The 22,276-nt window shown below is 42.2% G+C and overlaps 1 protein-coding gene across 4 annotated transcripts in view; it reads left to right on the plus strand.

Moving 5' to 3' along the window:
• The window catches only part of LOC140471094 (uncharacterized), a 60,415-nt gene that overhangs the window by 13,852 nt on the left and 24,287 nt on the right, over positions 1-22,276 (plus strand). For 2 of the 4 annotated variants that reach the window (XM_072566955.1, XM_072566956.1), the window contains exon 3: positions 19,796-19,882. The exons of 1 other annotated variant lie outside the window; for it this stretch is intronic. In XM_072566955.1, coding sequence (XP_072423056.1) covers positions 19,796-19,882 — 87 coding nt within the window. Of the gene's footprint in view, positions 1-17,517; positions 17,607-19,795; positions 19,883-22,276 lie in introns of all 4 variants that reach the window. One more of the 4 variants, XM_072566958.1, reaches the window with a different exon arrangement.

A 22,276-nucleotide genomic window follows, 5' to 3' on the forward strand; every position in this document is an offset into this window, starting at 1 on the left:
ATCCTGTCCCTCAGGATTCCCTCCAGCCACTTGCCCACCACTGACGTCAGGCTCACTGGTCTGTAGTTCCCTGGCGTGTCCTTACCACCCTTCTTAAACAGTGGCACCACATTAGCCAACCTCTCGTCTTCTGGCACCTCACCTGTGACTATCAATGATACAAATATCTCAGCAAGGGGCCCAGCCATCATTTCCTTAGCTTCCCACAGAGTTTGAGGGTACACCTGATCAGGTCCTGGGGATTTATCCACTTTTGGTGTTTCAAGATATCCAGCACTTCTGCCTCTGTAATATGGGCATTTTTCAAGATGTCACCATCTATTTCCCTACATTCCATATCTTCCATGTCCTTTTCCACAGTAAACACTGATGCAAACTACGTGTTTAGTATCTCCCCTATCTCCTGCGGCTCCACACACACAAAGGCCGCCTTGCTGATCTTTGAGGGGCCCCCATTCTCTCCCTCGTTACCCTTTCATCCCTAACGTATTTGTAAAAACCCTTTGGATTTTCCTTAACCCTATTTGCCAAAGCTATCTCATGTCCCCTTTTTATCCTCCTGGTTTCCCTCTTAAGTATACTCCTACTGCCTTTAAACTCTTCTATGGATTCATTCGATCTATGTTGTCTATATGTGACATATGCTTCCTTCTTTTTCTTAACCAAACCCTCAATCTCTTTTACTGGATTAGTGGTGCTGGAAGAGCACAGCAGTTCAGGCAGCATCCAACGAGCAGCGAAATCAACGTTTCGGGCAAAAGCCCTTCATCAGGAATAAAGGCAGTGAGCCTGAAGCGTTCAGGCTAACTGCCTTTATTCGTGATGAAGGGCTTTTGCCCGAAACGTTGATTTCGCTGCTCGTTGGATGCTGCCTGAACTGCTGTGCTCTTCCAGCACCACTAATCCAGTATTTGGTTTTCAGCATCTGCAGTCAATGTTTTTACCTCAATCTCTTTTGTCATACCAGCCTTTCCTTTCACCCTATAAGGACTATACTGTCTCTCGACTCTTGTTATCTCATTTCTGAAGGCTTCCCATTTTCCAGCCGTTCCTTTACCTGTGAACATCTGCCCCTAATCAGCTTTTGAAAGTTCTTGCCTAATACTGTCAAAATTAACCTTCTTCCAATTTAGAACTTTAGCTTTTAGATCTGGTCTATCCTTTTCCATCATTATTTTAAAACTAATAAAATTATGGTTTCCAAGTGTGGGGTCCATGATTTTGCGAAGGTTGCAGTCTGGAGTTTTCGCTGATGGCACGATGAAATCCTTCATTTTTATCCTTTTTCCTTATCATCCCGAACTGTGATGTCTTATTCTTGTTAACTGTCAGCTCATCTGAGAGCCAGTGTCTTTCCACTATAAGCCCACTCCAAGGACCCTTTCAGATTACCTCATTATTCTTCCACCAAATAACAATTTCCACCTTATATCACCTCAGAGCTGATCTGGCATGAACCAGCAGCTAAGGCCTGGGTAACTTCAGTTCATAGCTACTGTCTTATGTGTGAGCAGCCTCTAATCAACATCTCCTCTCTCTTTTGATCAAAAGATACCTTTCTTCGGATCATAATTTTCCCTTCACTCTGCTAACTGCTCATGGGATTGCCATCTACCGACAGTGGGTGTGTTACATCTGCCTACTTAATAATAAAATAAAGTAACTACTTAATTCTCACCGTCCCTTTTATAATTACAATCGGCCTTTCTGTTTCATTAGAACTTCAACTTATAAGTTTTGCATAATTTCATTTTTCCACCTTCTGTGCTGATACACCTTGAGTATTTCAATTACCAGTGTACACAAGATCAATATTACAGTCGCGTGCAAAAATATTCTCACCCATGGATGTATTTGAATATTAGATCCCCAAGTTCAAAATTTACTCCAAAAACAGGGTCATGCAATACCTCATTTGCCTTATTGGTATGAGTTCTAATTGCTCTACTTTGTTTAGTCCATTAATGGATTATCTTCTTTGCCTCTCTCACAATTTGTGTTTCCTTCATTATTGCTCGTACTATTGGCCAAGGCAAAGTTTGTCTCCCAGTAACCAGGTCTGAGGTCTGTGAATGGACTGATCTACTCAAATTGTCTACATGTTTTTTTTTTCAGTTAATCTATTTGCATATCTTGTTCTAAAATTCACTATATTCAAATTCTGTAATTTATGAATGTTATAAATTCAGATTCATGTTCCTTAATTTAAAAAAAAATCTTACAGTTCTCTGTCCGCAGATCACCTCACTCAATAACAGTAAACTAACATCATACATGAACTCAAAAATTTCTCCAGCTCTCTTCATCTGTATCTGGCTTGAGGATACTTATTCAATATGTTTCCTTCCTTGCCAATTCTGTGAATGATTGTATCATTGAGTGTTAACTGCCTCCATGTACAAATACCCCAGTGAGCTACAATGTATATATGGTGGGAAACAATACAACTCTGAGAAATTATAACTCATTCATCAGGCTTTATTCTTTTGCTTCTGCTTTCCTTTTCTATCCAGGGTATTTATGTCATCTGATGGGCCCTTTCACTCCAGCTCACTATCGCGCCTCCCAGAGTCCACATTCTTTCATTTCTGTAACATTTTAACAGAATAGCCAATCACATCTTTTATTTTGTTTGTTTTTTTCACCTCCACTAATATAATTTATTTGTTTTTAAGTCAGTTTCTCTATGGATTATGTGTCAGTGTCTCGTCATTTTTGTTTTGTGTTCTTCAAGGCCACTGTAATCTTTTTGTCAAGTAGGTGTACATGTCTGACACCCATTCTTCAGTGCATTTTTTGTCACGCATTCCCTCATGTTCATTACATCCTAGGTAACAATCACTTTTGCACACTTACGTTAGTATCCCAACACCATGGGATATGGTCACACATTCTTGACTCTCATGGTCTTATCAAAGATCTATGAGGTTTTACTTATTTCTCCACATATGGTCCAGATGCTTCAGGTAGTAGCTCAATTATCAAATTCATTTCACTTAAAAGGAAAGACAAGGACACAAACAGCATCAAAAGAAAGCTATCACATTAGTGCTCTCATCTAAACATAACCTTTCACTAAAATGCATTTAACTTCAATTGCCGTTTCAGCCCTTTTTTTTTGTCTTCTGCCACTACTCTCCACCTTTAATCTCTTCCTGTCATCTAATTTTGCGATTTACAATCCTATCTAATTCTAGAAACCTAGGGAGATTTGTAGTCCATGGAATGTATTCTTATAACCTTTTAAAATAGAAGTCAAACATTTATGTCTGATTTAGACAACAACATACTTTGTTCGTTTCTACTCTGAGACCACTCCCTTTTTTTGAAGTGAGTTATCATGTAATTCTAGATATTTGATATGTGAATTTGTCCAAATTGAAAGTGTCCTTCAAAGGTACTAGCAATTTTTATGCATTGAAACCACTGAGACTGTGTGCATCTGTTTTATCATTTTACAGAATCATTTAAAATTTTCAGATAACTATTCCCATTAAATGTTTTCGAATGCCAGGCCAGTGAGTCTTAAGCATATTGTGATAGAAAAATTATATTAAGTATACCCCAGCCGTAGTGGTTTTGAAATTCCTGATACTCCATACATTTAACGTTTTCACAGTAGTTCTCCAATGCTAAGATGTATTATCAGCAAATGGCTTGATAGGTTGAGGGTCCCTCATCCATCACTATGTTGCGATGTTGAAAGTCTGCAGACAGGTTCAGAAATTCAAAGCTGTTGGCAAAAGCCTCCAATGACTTCAGTTATCTAGAAAACAAGCAGTATCTATCTATTCCACTTCATGTGGAATGGGTTAATTAGCAGTGGTGGCATATTCTTGGGATACTGATGTAAGTGTGCAAAAGTGATTGAAGGGGGCAGGATGAAAACCTCTGGATGCAATTACATCAACAGCCTTTCTTCCTCCTGTACAGAAATAAGTGTGTTATAATTACCAAAGGAAAAGCTGTCCTTCTTTGTTAGAGGAGTTTTAAGAAAAGGAGAATCTAATAGTTTTTTTTCCCATTTTTAGAATATATCATCAGATCATTTTGTTTCAAAGAGAATTGCATTTCCAAAATCCCAATTTCTCTATTTCTTGGACACTTTCACACCAAAGTACATTTATAACGAGCATATCTTATCCAGAATGAATGGTCCACTTGTGTTAAAACAGTATTTGCAAGTTCGCTCAGGCCAGAAAATAAAATTCCAAACATGATAATTTAAACATAATTTTTTTAAAATTAAAATTTTCCCAGGTCTCTTTCATCAATCCAAACACAACACAGACAGTACATTAATTTGAGAAAGAGAAAATAAGTTATATCTTTTGACTTAATTTTACTTCTTCAATTAAATTTAATCAATTGTAGCCGATTCCAAGAGGTAAATTTGTATCAAGCTTGAAGAACAAAATCTGAAGTCAACATTTTGTCGCAGATGTTTACTATACACAACCACTTAAAAGTTCCTTCAAAGGGCCTAACACTGACACAGGCACATGTCACAATTTCAAATCACCATACATTCTCAAACTACAAATTAAATTCAAAGTATTTTCAGATCTCGAGCTTTAAGACAAAACACACAAATTACAGAAGACAACATTTAACAACCAACAAACAAAGATACATCTACGGGAACTCACATTCGCATCCTGAAGGGGAAGAGTTATTACCTTGGTCAAACATAAAAGATAGTCTTTCTCTTGCTCTCGCTCTCTCTTCTTCCCAAGACTTGTAAATAGAGAGAGAAGCACACAGTAGCTTCACATTCCAAGAAACATTTTAAGGATAATTTTTCATTTTCTATGTTCTTTTATCAATACTCCCTCCTTTTTGTTTTGATACAAATGGTCCTTTGGGATAATTTGCTATCATCACATGACATTCATGGGCTGTCCCCGTAAATTAAATTATCTACTAACATGGCAGTATTTGCTTAAGTATTCCCCCACTTGTACAGCTTGTCACTACAGGAGATAGGAGAGGTCTTGAACAATTACTTCTCTTCAGTATTTACGAACGAGAGGGACCGTATTGTTGAAGAGGAGAGTGTGAAACGGACTGATAAGCTAGAAGAGATACCTGTTAGGAAGGAAGATGTGTTGGACATTTTGAACAACTTGAGGATAGACAAGTCCCCCGGGCCTGACGGGATATATCCTAGGATTATGTGGGAAGCAAGAGAGGAAATTGCAGTACCGTTGGCAATGATCTTCTCGTCTTCACTGGCAACTGGGGTGGTACCAGGGGACTGGAGAGTAGCGAATGTTGTGCCCCTGTTCAAAAAAGGGAATAGGGATAACCCCGGGAATTACAGGCCAGTTAGTCTTACTTCTGTGGCAGGCAAAGTAATGGAAAGGGTACTGAGGGATAGGATTTACGAGTATCTGGAAAGACACTGCTTGATTAGGGACAGCCAGCACGGATTTGTGAAGGGTAGGTCTTGCCTTACAAGTCTTATTGAATTCTTCGAGGAGGTGACCAAGCATGTGGATGAGGGTAGAGCAGTGGATGTAGTGTACATGGATTTTAGTAAGGCATTTGATAAGGTTCCCCATGGTAGGGTTATGCGGAAAGTCAGGAGGCATGGGATAGAGGGAAATTTGGCCAATTGGATAGAAAACTGGCTAACCGGTAGAAGTCAGAGAGTGGTGGTAGATGGTAAATATTCAGCATGGAGTCCAGTTACAAGTGGAGTTCCGCAGGGATCAGTTCTGGGTCCTCTGCTGTTTGTAATTTTTATTAATGACTTAGAGGAGGGAGTCGAAGGGTGGGTCAGTAAATTTGCAGATGATACAAAGATAGGTGGAGTTGTGGACAGTGAGGAGGGCTGTTGTCGGCTGCAGAGGGACTTAGATAGGATGCAGAGCTGGGCTGAGGAGTGGCAGATGGAGTTCAACCCTGCCAAGTGTGAGGTTGTCCATTTTGGAAGAACAAATAAGAATGCGGAATACAGGGTTAATGGTAGGGTTCTTGGTCAGGTGGAGGAACAGAGGGATCTTGGGGTCTATGTACATAGATCTTTGAAGGTTGCCACTCAGGTGGATAGAGTTTGTAAGAAGGCCTATGGAGTATTATCGTTCATTAGCAGAGGGATTGAATTCAAGAGTCGTGAGGTGATGTTGCAGCTGTACAGGACTTTGGTTAGGCCACATTTGGAGTACTGTGTGCAGTTCTGGTCGCCTCACTTTAGGAAAGATGTGGAAGCTTTAGAGAGGGTGCAGAGAAGATTTACCAGGATGTTGCCTGGAATGGAGAGTAGGTCGTACGAGGATAGGTTGAGAGTTCTCGGCCTTTTCTCGTTGGAATGGCGAAGGATGAGGGGTGACTTGATCGAGGTTTATAAGATGATCAGAAGAATAGATAGAGTAGACAGTCAGAAACTTTTTCCCCGGGTACAACAGAGTGTTACAAGGGGACATAAATTTAAGGTGAAGGGTGGAAGGTATAGGGGAGATGTCAGGGGTGGGTTCTTTACCCAGAGAGTGGTGGGGGCATGGAATGCGCTGCCCGAGGGAGTGGTAGAGTCAGATTCATTGGCGACCTTTAAGCGGCATTTGGATAGGTACATGGATGGGTGCTTAATCTAGGATAGAAGTTCGGCACAACATCGTGGGCCGAAGGGCCTGTTCTGTGCTGTATTGTTCTATGTTCTATGTTCTATGTTCTACAGGTGTCTTCGGAGTAGATGGGGCTGGGTCCTTCCCTTTTCTCTCAAAAGGAAACAAGGAGTCCCATTCCTGTTTATCTTCCTGGCTGTACCTAGCAAATCCACATGCCAAACCTCCCCAGTCCACATCTCTGCCACTAGCTTCTCTCCCTTTTCAGGTCCAAAAGCACACTCTATTACTCTCTGAGTGGTGAGCTGGCTTTGTAGCTTTTTCTATCTGCTTTGGACACTTCATATGGTTTCCAGTGTTGCTTTTCTTTTCCTGTGCTGCTCTCTACAACATGTTCATAGCAGATTTTAAAATCACTATACATTTTTTTCAATGCCCCTTTCTCCACATGATTGTGTTTAAATGCCTCCCCATACTTATTTTTCTCCGTAAGCCTGTTTATCTCCTTTTGAAAGTCATCTATCTCGGCTCAAAGCTGCAGTTTCTTCTGCTGGCTTTCTGCAAAGTCCTTCAACAGGCTGTCTGATCTAGCCTTTTGCATTATTTAATTGTCCCCAGTGGCATAACAGCCTGGTACGGCAACTGCTCTGTCTAGGACCATAAAAAACTACAGAAGCCAGACCACCATGAAAACCAACCTTGCATTCATGGACATTTACACTGGTCGTTGCCGCATAAAGGCTGCCAACATCATCAAAGACCCTCCCACCCTGGTAGTACTCTCTTCCAACCTCTTCTGTTAGGCAGAAGATACAGAAGCTTGAACACATACAGCAACATGTTCAAGAACAGCTTCTATCCTGCCGTTATTAGACTCATGAATGGACTCTATAACTTCAAATAATGTTGATCTTGTTAATGATCTTGCTTTGCACACCTCCTGTGCAGTGTAGCAGTCTGTCCAAGTACCATAATATGTATATCCTTGCTTATGATCTGCCTGGACTACTCACAAACAAAGCTTTTCACTGTATTTAGGTGCACATGACAATAAATCAAATCAGTATACTCCCCATATTGCAGCTACTTCCCCATTGCATACATTTAGCACCCATGTCCCAAGGACTCGAATGTTCCCTTTGTTCGTCATCCTGGGTTAAGTCCAACTTTATCTCAGACTCTTGTTCTCTCCATGTTCTACCGATCAGGCTTGAGTTGAGTTCCCACTGACTCAACGGTCCTCAAGTTCACTGTCTCTTCCTGAGACAGCTGTTAGCCTCAGTGGAATTTCCCCTGTTTATTTTAACTGCTTCTCCTTACTTCTCCAGCCCAGGCTGGATGTTTTCTTTAAGGAGTCAGTCTGGGTCTGTTGGAGCAGTGAAGCTGCCTCTTGTCGAAGGCCCCCACAGGGTTGCCAATTAATGTTGCCTGGTTACTGCCTTTGACAACATTTTTTGGCTCGGCACAAAGTGGACAAGAGTCAAGTCTGTAACAACTAACCAGTACCTTTACTTAAAACAGACATACAATTCACACCATTTGGTTTGAGAAAGGTTAACAGCAGGCATGCAATTCGTACAAGGCTACAATCCAAGCACACGGCCAGTAAGTTTGACGTTCCCTGAACAGTCACCAAAATAAAGACCGATACCCAAGAATAGAAGCTCACACTGGCTAGGCAATTTCTCCCAGGTCTTGGGTCCTCTCCATACTTCCAAGTGTGGGGTCCACAACTTTGTGAATGTTGCTGTCTGGAATTTTTGCTAATTGCAAAAATTCTTCATTTTTATCCTTTTTCCTTAATTTCCTGAACTGTGATGTCTTATTCTTGTTGGTTCACAGCTCATCTGAGAGCCGGTGTCTTTCCACTATAGGCTCACTCCAAGGACCCCTTTTGGATTACCTCATTCTTCCATCAACTAGCAATTTCCACCTTATGTCATCCCTCAGAGCGGATTTGGCTCAAACTGGCTCGAGCCAGCAACTATCAGGAATGTGGGGCGGGGAATGGGGCTGAGGGATAAATAGGAGGGTGGGGGTGGGGCTAGGTAGCTGGGAAGGCGATAGGTAGATACAGGTGGGGGTTATCGGTGATAGGTCAGAGGGGAAAGTGGAGTGGATAGGTAGGAAGGAAGATGGACAGGTGGGACAGTTCAAGAGGGCGGTGTTGAGTTGGATGGTTGGATCTGGGATGAGGTGGGGGGAGGGGAGATGAGGAAACTGGTGAAGTTGATATTGATGCCGTGCGGTTGAAAGGTCCCAAGGCGGAAGATGAGGCTCTTCCTCCAGGCGTCGGGTGGCTTGGATTTGGTGGTGGAGGAGACCCAAGACTTGCATGTCCTTGGCAGAGTGGGAGGGGGAGTTGAAGCGTGTGGGGTTGTTTGGTGTGTGCGTCCCAAAGATGTTCCCTGAAACCTTCTGCGAGTTGGCATCCTGGCTCCCCAATGTAGGAGGACACATCAAGAGCAAAAGACACAGTAGGTGAGGTGTTTGAGTATGCAGGAAAATCTCTGCCGGATGTGGAAGGATCCTTTGGAGCCTTGGATACAGATGAGGGGGGAGGTGTGGGCGCATGTTTTACACCTCTTGCAGTGGCAAGGGAAGATACCAAGAGTGGGTTATTGGGCGGCATGGACCAAACGAGGGGGGTCGTGGAGGAAATGATTTCTGCGGAATGCTGAAAGGGGTGGGGAGGGAAATATATCTCTGGTGGTGCATCTACTTATCGCCTTCACAGCTACCTTCCACCACCCCCCCCTCCTCCCTCCTATTTATCTCCCAACCTCCCTTCCCCCTCCCTACCCCACATTCCTGATGAAGGGCTTCTGCCCGAAACGTCCACTCTCCTGCACCTCGGGTGCTGCCTGACCTGCTGTGCCTTTCCGGTGCCACACTTTTCAACTCTGATCTCCAGCATCTGCAGTCCTCACTTTCTCTTGGGTAACGTCAGTTCATAACTACTGTCGTTATGTATGAGCAGCCTCTGGCCAACAAACTGCAGAAAGCTAAAACTAAAAATTCTGGTTCTGTGGGAGCTTGACCCTGCCCATTCAGGCTGCTTCCATTGTTCCAACTTTAAAAAAAGCAAAAGGCCTCACAAGCTATTTATTCTATTGGCTTTGAACAAACTGCTCGGCGCCTCTGTTTCAACCTTTCTTCGTAAAAAAAAGTACAAAATACACCTCTGCAAGCTGTAGTATTGTCACAAGTATCAGACTGCTGGATATTGTAATAGCCCATTGCTTAAGTTTGCTGAAGCACCAATGTGTGGGATTTCCAGTTGGTGTTCCTCCCAAACACTGGCTGTTGAATTCCTATGCAGTCCAAAAACTGATGTGTATCTTTCGGGGTAGGGAGCCCAGAAGTCATTATATCAGTTAGGTTTTTTTGTATTCATTCTTAGGATGTGGGCATTGCTGAATGGCCAGCATTTATTGCTCCTCCCTAGTTGCCCTTGAGAAAGTGGAAGTGAACTGCCATCTTGAACCGCTGCAGTTCATTTGGTATCAGGACATCCACAATGCCCTTAGAGAGTGAATTCCAGGGTTTAGACCCAGCAACACTGAATAAACAGCAATATATTTTCAAGTCAGGATGGTGAGTGGCTTGAATGGGAATTTTTAGAGGGTAGTGTTCCCGTGTATCTGCTGCCCTTGTCCTTCTAGGTGGTAATGGTCACGGGAAGATGCTCTCTGAGGAGCCTTGGTGAATTTCTGCAGTGAACCTTGTAGATAGCACACACTGCTGCTATTGAGTGTTGGTAGCAGAGGGAGCGAATGTTTGGGGATGATGGAAGTAAAGTACTTTAAATTCAGACAAAGTTCAGCAACTAGTGTTGGAAGTGTTTGCTTGTTGATGTTGACTATAAACAGGATTGAGCTTGGCCCTGAAGTTTATTAAAATTACATCATGCCTATTAACAGTCTAGACTCAAACATAAAGAATAGTAACTTGGGTGCAATACTAGAAGATGGCTGAGATATCTGGAAGTATAGCCAGCAGATGTCAGCACTTGTGAAAAGAATTAAAAGGAGATGAATAGAAGAAACAGAAAACAAGTTACTCTGAAATGAGTCACCCAGGCAGAATATGATCCTTATGTAAAATAAACCTACTTGGAAAACCCTCAATGTGATTACACCTTTAAATCATATACCCAGTTTGTTCATTTGTCCCAACCACCTTCAGATGTTTATAAATGTAGCTCAACAATCCAGTTCTTCAAGTTTTACAGTCAGCCAGACAGGTTGCCATCCCTGTTTTAAACTATATGAGCTAGAATATAATTATGCAAAATGTATTGCCTCATCTTGGTTTAATTTTTAAACGAGTAAGTCACCAACTGGGAGGTGGACTGTCATGTTGGAGCTTTGAGCAGAACTGTAGCTGACCTTGGGTCTTGTAACAGGCTATTTGCTCTTTCTCAGCTATTGTCATCAAGTCTGGATTCTCTGATACAATAGTTAATATTTAAATGGTGCATTTGATTTCAGACCAGAATGTTTCAGAGAGTTATAGTCATACAACACGGAAAAAGACCCTTCGGCCCAACTTGTCTGTGCCAATTAATTTCCTAAACTGAACTGGTCTTATTTGCCTGTATTTGGCCCCTATCCTTCTAAACCTTTACTATCCATGTACCTGTCCAAATGTCTTTTAAATGTTGTAATTGTACCCATCTCTACCACTTTCTCTCGCAGTTTGTTCTGTATACGCTCCGCCCTCTGCATGAAAATATTGCCCATCAGGTCCCTTCTAAATCTTTCCCCTCTCACCTTAAACCTATGCTTCTAGTTTTGGGGCAAAGACCTTTGCTATTCACCTTATCTATGCCCCTCATGATTTTATAAACCTCTATAAGGTCACCCCTCAGCCTCCTATGATCCAGGGAAAAAAGTCCCAGCCTGTTCAGCCTCTTCTCATAACTCAAATCTTCTAATCTCGGTAACATCCTTGTAAATCTTTTTTACACCCTTCCAGTATAATAACTTGCTATAGCAGGACAAACAGAATTGTACACAGTACTCCAATTGTGGCCTTACCAATGTCTTATACAGCCTTAACATGACATCCAAACTCCTGTACTTATCACTCTGACCAATGAAGGCAAAAGTGCCAAACACTGCCTTCACCACCCTGTCTACCCATGATGCCACTTTCATGGAACTATGCACCTGCACCCCTAAGGTGTCTCTGTTTGACGAGATTCCCCAGGGCCCTGCCATGAACTGTGGAAGTCCCATCCTGGTTTGTCTTCCCAAAATGCAACACCTCACATTTATCTAAAATAAACTCCATCTGCCATTCCTCCACCTACTGGCCTATCTGATCAAGGTCCCATTGCACACTTAGATAACCTTCTTCATAGTCCACTATTCCACCAATTTTGGTGTCATCCTCAAACTTACTAATCATGCCTCCTATGTTCACATCCAAATCATTTCCATAAATGATGGACAACATTGGTTCCAGTAATGATCCATGTGGCACACCTCTGGTCACAGGCCTCCAGTCTGAAAACAATCCTCTTCCACCACCCTCTGTCCCCTACGTTCAAGCCAATTTTGTATCCAGTTGGCCAGCTCTCCCTGGATCCCATGTGACCGAACCTTACTAACCAGACTACCATTGCAGAACTTTGTCGAAGGCCTTGCTAAAGTTAATTAACAGATGGCTTCTCTGTGAAGCAGCTTGGAATTCTCTGCTTTGTTAAAATACAATGTAAGTGCAAATGCTTCCATTTAGTTGAGTATATTAATGGGAAATATTTATGGAACTACAGGAAAAGGATAGCAGAGTGGCACAAAATTAGATAATATTTAAAGAGGCAGCAGAACTACAAGCATGATGGGCTGAATGGTCTTCTGTTCTGGCTTAATTTATGATTCTAAGACAAACCAGAGCCAGGGGTTGCAATCTAAGGAATTGGGGTAGGTCGTTCAGGACTGTGATGGGGAGAAATGTCTTCACCCAGAGATTGGTGAGCCTGTGGAATTCTTTGCCACAGAAAGCAATTGAAGCCAAAACATTAAATGTTTTTGGGAAGGAGTTAGATATAGTTCTTGAGGATAAAAGAATCATAGGATATGGTTAGAAAGTGGCAACAAGGTACTGAGATAGATGATCAGCCATGATCATACTGAATGGTAGAGTTGGCTTAAAGGGCCAAATGACCTATTCTTGCTCCTATTTTCTATGTTTCTAAATCCAGAAGAAACTGTAATGTCTACCAACTGCATTATTGCAAGAGGATATATAGAAAAATACAATGTCTTTAGGGTGGCACGGTGGCTCAGTGGTTAGTACTGCTGCCTTATAGTACCAGGGACCTGGGTTCAGTTCCACCTTTGGGTGTCCATCTTTTGAAGTTTACACATTCTCCCTGTGTCTGTGTGCTCCAGTTTCTTCCCACAGTCCAAAGATGTGCAGGCTAGGTTGATTAGCCATGGAAAATGCAGGGTTACAAGGATATGGTAGAAGATTGGGTCTGGGTGGGATGCTCTTCAGAGGATCCATGTGGACTTGATGGGCTGAATGGCCTGCATCCAAACTGTAGGGATTTATTGTTTCCAAGCTCTTCCTGTATAGTTACAACACTGGCGTCTACCTGACTTTGAAGAATTGCCCAAATATGTCCTGTACACAAAAAGCAGACCAATTACCACCCCATCAGTCTATTCTCGATCATCAATAAAGTGAGGGCAAGTGTCATCAACAGTGCTATCAGGCAACACCTGCTCAGCAATAACCTGCTCAATGACACCCAGTTTGGGTTCTGCCAGGGCCACTTACCTCCTGACCTCAGTACAGCCTTAGTTCAAACATAGACAGGTGAGGTGAGAGTGACAGTCCTTGACATCAATGATGCATTTTATCGAGTGTGACATGAAGGAGCCTTGGCAAAACTGGAATCAATGGGTACTAGGGGGCAAATTCTCCACCTGATGGAGTCATACCTGGCACATAAGAAATGTGATGATACATGCCTTTAAGAGGGGTTTGTTCTGTCTCTTTTGAAGAGAGGTGTTGTAAACCTGGTAACGAGGTGTCTGCTCCATGGAAAGCAGAGTAATTAGCTTTGGGGTTTTAAAAAATTAGACAAAAGAAGCATGAATGGGTGGAGTCAGGCTCACACAGATCCAGGGCTTTAGTTTTGCTTTCAGTTGTTGAAGTTGGGGTGTTTGGAATTGAAGCTGCTAGATACAGCTCTCTATCTGCTGCTGCTAAAAGCTTGACCTCGCTCTCTGCTGCTAGATTCATTGTCAGAATAAAATCTGTTTTACTTAAAGCTGAATCATTTGACCAATCGAATTATATCTGGAGCATAGTGCCTTTGAATAAGATAAAAGTTAGGGTCTAGACTACCTCCTTAATATGTTTTGAGGGCGTTTGGTCTGGTCCATAACACAAGATAGTTGTTGGAGGTCAGTCATCTCCGCTCCAGGAGTCTGGAGGAGTCCTGTCCAAGGCCTAACCATCTTCAGCTGCTTCAACAATGACCTTCACTTGACTATAAGGTCAGAGGTGAGGATGTTTACCAATGATGGCACAATGTTCGGCACCATTTGTGACTCAGATACTGAAGCAGCCCATCTTCAAATGCAACAAGATTTGGACAATATCCAGGCTTGGGCTGACAAGTGGCAAGTAACATTCGCACCACATAAGTGCCAGGCATTGACCATCACCAATAAGAGGCAGTCTAATCACCATCCTTTGACAGTGTTAGCATCTGTGAATCCCCCACTATCAGCATTCTGGGGGTTACCATTGACCAGAAACTCAACTGGAGTCACCACATAAACACAGTGGCTACAAGAACAGAGGCTAGGAATACTGCAGTGAGTAACTCTCCAAAGCCTGTCCACCATCTACAAGGCACAAGTCAGTAGTGTGATGGAGTACTCCCCACTTGCCTGAATGAGTGCAGAGGCAACACACTCAAGAAGCTGGACGCCATTTCAGATAAAGCAACCCACTTAATTGGCATTGCATCTACAAACATCCATTCCCTCCACCACTGACTCTCCGTAGCAGCAGCATGTACTATCTACAAGATGCATTACAGAAATTCACCAAAGATACTTAGACAGCACCTTCAAAACCCACAAACCCTCCCATCAAGAAGAACAGGGGCAGCAGACAACATCACTTCTGCAAGTTCCCCTCAAAGTCATTCACCATCCTGACTTGGAAATGTATTGCCGTTCCTTCACTGTCACTGGGTCCTGAAAACCCTGAAATTCCCTCCCTAAGGGCATTGTGGTTCTACCTACAGTTTGTGCACTGCAACGGTTCAAGACAGCTCACCATCACCTTCTCGAAGGCAGCTAGGAATGGGCAACAAAAATGCTGGCCAGCCAGCAATGTTCCATGAGTGAGTAAAAACAGAGCCACAGGGACCATTGTGAAGCAGTATGGAGATTATATTTTTGTGTGTCATTTTGTCCAGGGTTTCTATTGGTTTTCCATCAATATTGCAATAAATAAGCAAGAGAAACTGCAGAAACCAAACTTAATCTTCACATGGCATTCATTTAAGGTCTTTTGTGAAAGATGGCACCACCAGCAGTGCAGAATTCCCTTTGTACGATCTTTGGAATGAGTTTTCAAACCATTACCTTCTGCCTTGAGGCAAGAGTATTCTACAAATGAGGAGAAAGTGAGGACTGCAGGTGCAGGAGACCAGACCAGTGGTGCTGGAAAAGCGCAGCAGGCCAGGCAGCATCCGAGGAGCAGGAGAATCAACGTTTCGGGCATAAGCATTGTTCGGGAATTGTTGATTCTTTCTATTCTACAAATGAACCAAGCTTGCATAAAATGTCTTCATAAAGGGAAATTGTAGTCGAGAAGTAGTATTAAAAACTTTGACAGTACACCATGTTACTGTGCGATAGCATCAATGGAATGAGAGGCTCATTATGACTAATATTGCTTGCTTTTGATAGAGTTACTTTGGGAGTGCAGTTTCTGGCCCCCCTGATTTTATAAGAGAGCCTGTTCTCACCTTGAGAACAAATAAGGTTGAGGCAGTGATTTGAAACAACCCTTGCTGGATCTTTCATATTAGCATTAACAGTTTCAGTTTGATGTGAGAATGACACTGGATGCAAAATGTGGAGGTGTCCCACTGCACAGCAGTAACTTCACAAATCTAAATTAGCACAATAGCTAATTAAAGTATGTAGTCATCCAATACTATGTTGGCTTTGACTTACTTCAAGATAAATTCCAAAATAGTTTATTGTTGTGTGCAGACAAATTCAAAAGATAAATGGGTAAAGAAATGGGCAAATGAATGGACCCACATTTAAAATAAGAGATTTGCAAAAAGCAAAAATGGTTTCAAAGACCTTTCCCTGACCCTTGTTAAAATGAACATTGATAATTTTGGAAGATAAGCTTGGTTGCACCATGAAAATGTGGCACGAAAAGATTACTTAACTACATGAAACAATCTGCGTGTGCTTCAAGGCAAATAAACAGCAACTTTAAAAGTTAGCCACTTTGGACTCAGAGGTTATACACGATGGAGAAGGGGATTTGTCTAGTAAAGTGAGCGAGAGAATAGAGTGTGAAGAATTGAAGAATATAGGTAGATGTTTGTATTGTAGGGATATCAAAACTGTGAAGTAGCTACATCGTTTCATTTTTTCCAAGGGGGACAGCATTTAATTGGCTAAGAGCCATTTCATATTGCATAATGAATGTTCCCCATAAGCACTTTGCATAGTGAATATTTAACATCAGAAACTTAGCCCAACCAGATTTCAAGAACTGTTGTGAAAATTTTAAAAAACTATGTGCTTGCTTTTCTCTTTATTGGAAATTTTACACAAATCTCAGTTTGACTATATGCACCACTAAAAATGTGTCTGGATCACTGTCGCATTTCAATAGTCACCTTGCTGGCTAGTTTGAGTACAGCTTGATGCCAGCTGTGCAATCATATCATGTAGCATTTTGGTTGAATGATTAACAAGGGGCCTACAGAAAGAAAGATCAATTTCATTTGTTCTCAGCAGAGCTGCTAACACACCTCCTTAAGGTAAAACATCAGTCAGCTGAAAAAAAGCACCACTGGTCTGGTCTGTGTATAATGCAGAAGATGCAGGATCAGTTCATTCCTAAAAGGAAGAAAGATCCCAGGAGGAGACATGGGCGGCCGTGGCTGACAAGGGAAGTAAAGAAACATATAAGGTTAAAAGAGAAAAAGTATAACTTAGCGAAGATAAGCGGGAAAACGGAGGACTGGGAAGCTTTTAAAGAACAACAGAGGATTAGTAAGAAGGAAATACGCAGAGAAAAAATGAGGTACGAAGGTAAACTGGCCAAGAATATAAAGGAGGATAGTAAAAGCTTTTTTAGGTATGTCCAAGGCAAAAAAATGGTTAGGACAAAAATTGGGCCCTTGAAGACAGAAGCAGGGGAATATATTACTGGGAACGAAGAAATGGCAGAGGAATTAAATGGGTACTTCAGATCTGTGTTCACTGGGGAAGACACAAGCAATCTCCCTGAGGTAACAGTGGCTGAAGGACCTGAACTTAAGGGAATTTCTATTTGCCAGGATTTGGTGTTGGAGAGACTGTTAGGTCTGAAGGTTGATAAGTCTCCGGGACCTGATGGCCTGCATCCCAGGGTACTGAAGGAGGTGGCTCGGGAAATCGTGGATGCGCTGGTGATTATTTTCCAGAGTTCAATAGAATCGGGGTTGGTTCCTGAGGATTGGAGGGCGGCTAATGTTGTGCCACTTTTTAAGAAGGGTGGGCGGGAGAAAGCAGGAAATTATAGACCAGTTAGTCTGACCTCAGTGGTGGGAAAGATGCTGGAGTCTATTATAAAGGATGAAATTACGGCACATCTGGATAATAGTAACAGGATAGGACAGAGTCAGCATGGATTTATGAAGGGGAAATCATGCTTGACTAATCTTCTTGAATTTTTTGAGGATGTAACTCGGAAGATGGATGAGGGAGATCCAGTGGATGTACTGTACCTGGACTTTCAGAAAGCTTTTGATAAAGTCCCACACAAGAGGTTAGTGAGTAAAATTAGGGCGCACGGGATTGGGGGCAAAGTACTAGATTGGATAGAGAATTGGTTGGCTAATAGGAAACAAAGGGTAGTGATTAACGGCTCCATTTCGAAATGGCAGGCAGTGACCAGTGGGGTACCACAGGGATCCGTGCTGGGACCGCAGCTTTTTACAATATATGTAAATGATATAGAAGATGGTATCAGCAATAACATTAGCAAATTTGCTGATGACACAAAGCTAGGTGGTAGGGTGAAATGTGATGAGGATGTTAGGGGATTACAGGGTGACCTGGACAAGTTAGGTGAGTGGGCAGATGCATGGCAGATGCAGTTTAATGTGGATAAATGTCTGGTTATCCACTTTGGTGGCAAGAACAGGAAGGCAGATTACTACCTCAATGGTATCAAATTAGGTAAAGGGGCTGTTCAGAGAGATCTGGGTGTTCTTGTACACCAGTCAATGAAGGCAAGCATGCAGGTACAGCAGGTCGTGAAGAAGGCTAATAGCATGCTGGCCTTCGTAACAAGAGGGATTGAGTATAGAAGCAAAGAGGTGCTTCTGCAGCTGTACAGGGCCCTGGTGAGACCACACCTGGAGTACTGTGTACAGTTCTGGTCTCCAAATTTGAGGAAAGACATTCTGGCTATTGAGGGAGTGCAGCGTAGGTTCACGAGGTCAATTCCTGGAATGGCAGGATTGCCTTACACGGAAAGACTGAAGCGACTGGGCTTGTATACCCTTGAGTTTAGAAGACTGAGAGGGGATCTGATTGAAACGTATAGGCTTATGAAAGGATTGGACACTCTGGCAGGAGGGAACATATTTCCGTTGATGGGGGAGTGCCGAACCAGAGGACACAACTTAAAAATACGGGGTAGACCATTTAGGACAGAGATGAGGAGAAACTACTTCACACAGAGAGTGGTGGCTGTGTGGAATGCTCTGCCCCAGAGGGCAGTGGAGGCCCAGTCTCTGGATTCTTTTAAGAAAGAATTGGATAGAGCTCTTAAAGATAGTGGAGTCAAGGGGTATGGAGATAAGGCTGGAACAGGATACTAATTAGGAATGATCAGCCATGATCATATTGAATGGCGGTGCAGGCTCGAAGGGCAGAATGGCCTACTCCTGCATCTATTGTCTATTGTCTATTGTCTATTGTCTATTGTCTAAAAGAAATCCAGCTTTTAGTGTAACCCAACAGCAAATTCGTCTGAGAATGGATTTTTAAAAAATTGTTCATTCATGGAGTGCAGTCATCACTGGCTAGGCTTGCATTTATTGCCCATTCCTAATTACCAGAGGGCAGTTCAGAGTCAACTACATTGCTTGAGTCTAGAGTCACATGTAGGCCAGATCAGATCAGGATGGTAGATTTCCTTCCTGAAAGGACATTATTGAACAAGATGGGTTTTCACAACAATCGACATCAGTTATCTGGTTATCACGATGCACGCTTTTTATTCCAGAGTTTTCTGTTGAGTTCAGATTTCACCATCATCCATGGTATGATTCAAACCCTTATCCCCAGAATGTTAACCTGGGGTTCTGGTTTACAAGTCCAGTGACATTTGACTTGATTTGATTTATTGTAGTCACAGATACCTAGGTACAGTGAAAAGCTTTGTTTTGCGAAAAAGGCAGATCATAGCAAACAAGGACATACATATAAAAGGGTGCTTACATCGATCGAGGCGTACAGGGTTACACTGCACAGGAGGTGCGTGAAGCAAGATTAACAGATCAATATTAGCAAGATCAACACTTTTTGAAGTTAGTGATTCCATTCAACAGTCTAGTAATGTTAGGGAAGAAGCTATTCTTGAACCTGTTGGAGCGTGTGTTCAAGCTTCTGCATCTTCAACATGACAGAAGAGGTTGTCGGAGAACATTACTGGGGTGGGAGGTGTCTTTGATGATATCGCCACTATGCCACTGCCTCCTGTTGGCAAAAGGGAATGCAGCCTGTTGATCATTATAATAACTATGCTGAAGGAAGATGCATACAAGATAGCATTGCTGCTGGTAGAATTTCAATTTTGGGTAGCCCAAAAAGACTTGTTAATAAGCTGGTGGTTTGTTGCTGCTAGTGCTGATACCAAGATTGACCAATCGCTTCAATCTTTCTGCTATTGATTTTTTGTTGACCGATGTAGATGATCTGGTTCACTCCTCTCCTGTTTCTCCTTAGGCAGATGCAAAATTCAATGCCAGGAGGGTTTCATTTGCTGAAGCCAAAGAGGCCTGTACAAAGAAACTGGTGCAACAGCAGCAAGAGGTAATACATAAGATCAAGGCACACAGTTAAATCTTTGTCTTCATCAACAAAAGGATGTTTCTGTCAAAATAAATGGCAGTTGTTGTTAATTTCTGTTGAGACAAATGCTTGGACAATAATGATATAAAAGCACATAGTTAAAAATAAGTCTTTGGATTGAGTCACAGGACATTGAAAGAATCCCTTGCTAGCACTTCTTTTAATAGGATAGACAGTTTTACCTTCAACTCAGCAAAAGTGAGGACTGCAGATGCTGGAAATCAGAGTCTAGACTAGATCTCGACTTTTACCTCCAAGCATGATGCTCCCATTGGGCACAAGAGTGTTCCACTGCCCAGTGTTAATCTCCCTGAACAAAACAGCACAGTAACTAAAATATGAAATGTGTTAAATTGTGATCTGATATTCATTTATTCCAAAATAAATCCCATATCATGCTGAAGAACTTTGTTGTGATATGAAGATAGATTGATATTCAAAAGCAAAATTGAGAAGAGATATAACTCAGTGTCCAAATAATAGCACATGATTGAGCAATATGAATGTGTATGAATTTCAGTGTCGCTGAGATGCCAGGGATTTGGCCTGTACATCTCAGCAGTTAGCTGATTGAATCAAACAGCATTTTCTTTATGTTGTTTGCAATAAATGGAGTACAGACTGGACTCAACCACACTCGCTTGCAAAACCCAAGACAAAAACATCCACTGTTGCTGAACAACCCTGAGTGCACTAATAACTACATGTCTGGTTTAGGATAATCAGTCATGGTTTTAACATGGATCACTTATGCTTGCTTTAAGCGGCATGTATTCATACATAGGGACCCATTCCCTGCCAAAAAAAGGAACATGTTCAAGCCTTGTGCCTTTTTTGAATTACCAAGAAACTTGTGGAACTTTTATTTCTCCAATTCTTCCTCCATGGCCAGGCCTCAACCAATCAAAATTATCTTGTAATCCATTCAGCACCAGAGTTAAAATTTGTCACTCTTGTGTTTGTCCTGGTGAGTGCAAGATGAAAAGTTTCAGCAACCTGCCTCTCTTTTCAGTAAAATTCAATTAATAAGAAAATGGATAAAGTAGAATTCAATACAGGCTAAGGGGTGACCTCATAGACGTTTACAAAATTATGAGGGGCATGGATAGGATAAATAGGCAAAGTCTTTTCCCTGGGGTCAGGGAGTCTAGAACTAGAGGGTATAGGTTTAGGGTTAGAGGGGAAAGATATAAAAGAGACCTAAGGGGCAACTTTTTCACACAGAGGGTGGTATGTGTATGGAATGAACTGCCAGAGGAAGTGGTGGAGGCTAGTACAATTGCAACCTTTAAGAGGCTTTTGGATGGGTATATGAATAGGAACAGTTTGGAGGCATATGGGCCGGGTGCTGGCAGGTGGGACTAGATTGGGTTGGGATATCTGGTTGGCATGGACAGGTTGGACCGAAGGGTCTGTTTCCATGCTGTACATCTCTATGACTCTATTTGTTGAAGTAAGTTCCAGGAATGTAGGACAAGTGGGCACAAGCTCAGAATTCTGGGAAACGTGACTGGATAATTAAACTGCTACTAATTAAATGGCTATTCCTTTCTTGAATAAGTGGTCACCCAGTGAACTCATGCAATTGACAGAAAGTTTGCACTTTTTAAATTGCAATTTGTACAAGAAGGCAAGAATGTATATAAAGTGTCACAGTTTCAACAGTTAGATTCGAGTTTAAACAAACTTTGAGTGTACTAACTTACTATTATGTTGAAAACAGCCATACATGTTTCCAGTCTCACTCATAACTTCAGGACATCAAAGTGCTTTGCAGTTAATGAAGTATCTTTTTGAAGTATTATAATGTTGTAATCCACTGTTATAATTTAAGGAAGCATGGAAATTCAGTGATCTAGTTTTTTAAAAAAATTCATTTGTGGGAATTGAGTGTCGTTGGCTGGCCAGCATTGATAGCCCATCCCTATTTACCCTTGTTAGCACGGATGAAATGATATCAGTCCGAGCCCAGAGTGTGGTTCAACAATCGGTAACGTTTATTGATACAGTAACACCGGCGGAGACCAACCGAGGTCCGAATCTCTGCTGTTCTGCTGTTCCCGTGCGCTGCTACACTTTATATACCTTTCTTTGTCAGGGTGTGAGGATTTTGAGTATGAATGGGATGATCGTTCCTCATCATCGCTGGAGTAGGTGCAAATGGTGGGTTTCCTGCTGTCCCAGGAGAGTTGCAGTGTACACACAATAGGGTGCTAATTGGATTATGTAAACGGGTCCGGGTACTATCTGCTTGTCTCTCTCTGTGAGGGCTGGAGCCTAGCACCCCCCTTTGTTCCCTTGGGGTGCTGGTGTGTATTAGTCTGTTCGTTCCTGTCTGGTGGATGCCTGTCCTTT

Source organism: Chiloscyllium punctatum, chromosome X (genome assembly GCF_047496795.1).
Source record: "Chiloscyllium punctatum isolate Juve2018m chromosome X, sChiPun1.3, whole genome shotgun sequence".
Taxonomy (NCBI): Eukaryota; Metazoa; Chordata; class Chondrichthyes; order Orectolobiformes; family Hemiscylliidae; genus Chiloscyllium; species Chiloscyllium punctatum.